Source organism: Eimeria necatrix, genomic scaffold (assembly GCF_000499385.1).
Source record: "Eimeria necatrix Houghton genomic scaffold, Enh_scaff2073, whole genome shotgun sequence".
In the NCBI taxonomy this organism is placed as follows: Eukaryota; Apicomplexa; class Conoidasida; order Eucoccidiorida; family Eimeriidae; genus Eimeria; species Eimeria necatrix.
In genome coordinates, this window is record NW_013652699.1 from 314 (window position 1) to 3,454 (window position 3,141).

At 46.4% G+C, this 3,141-nt stretch overlaps 1 protein-coding gene across 1 annotated transcript; it reads left to right on the plus strand.

The window, feature by feature from the left end:
• Window positions 1-290: 290 nt before the first annotated feature.
• Window positions 291-804, plus strand: ENH_00028060 (XAP5 protein, putative; the record flags this gene model as incomplete). The annotated part of the gene is made up of 2 exons (XM_013579986.1): window positions 291-488; window positions 706-804. Coding segments are annotated over 2 exons (297 nt in total), but the record flags the coding sequence as incomplete, so codon positions are not given.
• Between the last annotated feature and the right edge of the window lie 2,337 nt (window positions 805-3,141).

A 3,141-nucleotide genomic window follows, 5' to 3' on the forward strand; every position in this document is an offset into this window, starting at 1 on the left:
CCACAGCTAGCCACAACTACCCACAGCTAGCCACAGCCAGCCACAACTACCCACAGCCAGCCACAACTACCCACAGCTAGCCACAGCTAGCCACAGCCAGCCACAACTACCCACAGCTAGCCACAACTACCCACAGCTAGCCACAACTGCCCACAGCTAGCCACAGCTAGCTGTAGCTAGCCACAGCTAGCCACAACTATCCACAGCTATCCACAGCTAGCCACAGCTAGCTGTAGCTAGCTGTAGCTAGCCACAGCTAGCTGGGTGTTGGGGCGCTTGCGGGCGTGCAGCACATAACGTTTTTCGAGTTGATAAAAAGCAAAGCGCGGGGCAAGTCGGGGCCTTTGTTTCACTTCGGGGCTTTCGATGATGTTCGAGTTTTTTCGGACATTCGAAAAGAAAAAGAAGACTCGCATGCAGGAAAAGTGGTGGACAAAAAGTGGTTTGAAAGAAACAAACACATCTTCCCCGCCTCCAGATGGGAGGTCGTGAGCCAAACCCTAAACCCTAAACCCTAAACCCTAAACCCTCGCTCAATTTCCTTCGTTTTTCGCTCTTTTTTCGGCGTTTTTCCGAATTATAATCATTATTTTGCTATTTATTCGTTTATTTATTCTTTTGTTCTTTTATTCTTCTATTTATTTATTTATTTATTTATTTATTTATTTATTTATTTATTTATTTATTTATTTGTTTTCTTTTCAGTTCAACCCGGCGAAGATTTACGACACGTACACCATAAAGGGCGACGAGCGAATGTGGAAGGGCGTGGCGGACCACAGCAGCTTCGTGCCGCTGCCGTGAACTTTTTGCGGAAAGTTTGCGAAAATAAAACGAAATTAAATGCAATTTGGCGCAAATTGAAGACAAATAAGTCGCAAAAGAACAACCATTCAAAATCCTGCAAAAAAATGCAACAAAAACGAAAAAAAATGAACAAAAAACGCAAAAGTTGCATGCATTGTTGCATGCAAACTCAACAGGCCACTACTCCACACAGCCTGGCTCTGTGGGGCCCAAAAAAAGCCCCAAAGTAATGCATGCATGCATTAATGCATGCATGCAATGCATGCATTAATGCATGCATGCAATGCATGCATTAATGCATGCATAAATGCATGCATTAATGCATGCGTTAATGCATGCATGCGTGCGCAGAGTGTGGCCTAGAAAGGCATACAAGTGTGCCTGCGTGCAGTCTGGAGATGCATGCATGCAGTTTATTTATGCATGCATGCAGTTTAATTATGCATGCATGCTAACTAATGGGCTGCATGCATGCACGCATGCAGTCCATCACTGTTAATGCATGCATGCAGTCTGTCAATGCATGCATGCATGCATGCATGCCATTTATACACGCATGCATTCTATGGATGCATGCATGCATTCTATTGGTGCATGCATGCATTATAGCAGTGCATGCATTCTACCAATGCATGCAAGAGCGGGGCTTGCAAGAATGCATGCGTTTTATTAATGCATGCATTCGCCTTTTGCATGCACAGGGCATTTTGTTTAGTTTCTTTTTGGAGTTTTGGGGCTTTGTAGCGTCTCGAATTAAAACTTCTTTTCCTTTTTCGTTTGCAAAACTCTTGAGGGCTTTCTCTTCTCCTCCTGAATTGAGGGTTTAGGGTTTAGGGTTTAGGGTTTAGGGTTTAGGGTTTGGGGGAAAGCGAGAATTGCCCAGCTGAACAAACGCCTTTGCACAGAGAGGTAGGAGAGCGTTGAGGACTTAGAGACTAGGGTTTAGGGTTTAGGGTTTAGGGTTTAGGGCATTGGAGACAGTAGAACTTCTGTAAACAAAAAAAGATAATTCCATTATTTGAATTTGAAATACAAGAGAGGAAAAGCAGCAGAATTGCCACATGGACAGTTTTTGAAATTATTCATTTTTAGATTTAGAAATTAACATGAGTGACTCCTCAAAGAATTAAAAAAAAAGAATTAAATGAAAAGAATTAAAAGAAAAGAATTAAATGAATAAATTGCATGCGCTTTAATTGGATAATTTCCGGGGAAAATAATGGCCCCAAATTCAGGTGTACGTACACCCGGGAGCCGCTGCTGCGTGCATGCAGGGTGTGGGGCTGTGGACTAAAAGTCGTTTAATTCTTTTCATTTGAAGTTTGTTTGAGTTCCCTTTCAAATTGAATTGAAAGTTCTTACTAAATCTTCCATTAAACGCGCATTCTCCCACTTGTGGCGCCAGAAGAATAGCAGCAGCAGCAGCAGCAGCAGCAGCAGCAGCAGCAGCAGCGATCGTGGGACACGATCAGCTGGGGCTGCATGCCCCACGTTCGGAGTTTTTTGGAGTTTCAAAAGTTTGTAATTCTTTGAAATTTGGGAAGTTTGGGATTTGTAAAGGTCCATTTGGCGAAGACTAAGCGAATAAAAGCCCCAGCAGCACCCAGCAGCAGCAGCAGCAGCAGCAGCAGCAGCGCCGGCGCATGCACAGAAGCCGCTGCGCTGCAGTTCCCTTTAATCCTTCTTTAATTCCCTTTTATTTCTTTCTTTTCCTTTTTTCGAGATTTTGCAAAAGGGGAAAAGTGGAAAAGGAAGTTCGCGGAGTCCGGGCTGGGGCGCTGCGGTGTACAGACACCTCGCGCGGCGCTGGGAGCCGTTCTTCGTGAAATCTCGATGGTTTTGCGGTGGATTTCTTTCATTTTTCTTTTAAATTGATTTAATTCTTCTTTTCTCTTTTTTTGAACTCTGAAAAGCGTCAAAAAGATGAACGACGCGGCAGATCGGCACCCCCTCGCGTTGCGGACTTGCGAGGCGCCTTCTCTCCCGCGTCGGCGCCTCCTTCGTTTTCTCTCGGCCGCAGCAGCAGCAGCAGCATCTGCTGCTTCCGCGACTGGCGCTGCAGCAGCAGCAGCAGCAGCAGCAGCAGCTTCTGCCGCCGGGTCCGCCGCTGCAGCTGCAGCAGCAGCAGCAGCAGCAGCAGCAAGTTGCGCTGCTGCTTCTCCCTCCGCGTCCGCGGCGAAGCCCCCGCGGCGCCGCGGTGTACATACACCCGGGGCTCTCTTCCCCTTATTTGGGGTTTGTTTTGCTGCTGCTTTAAACCACTTTTGGCAGCAAGCAGCAATTGGATCTTTTCTTTCCCCCCCCCCCTCTTTCTTCTTTGCTGCAGCCCCCCCT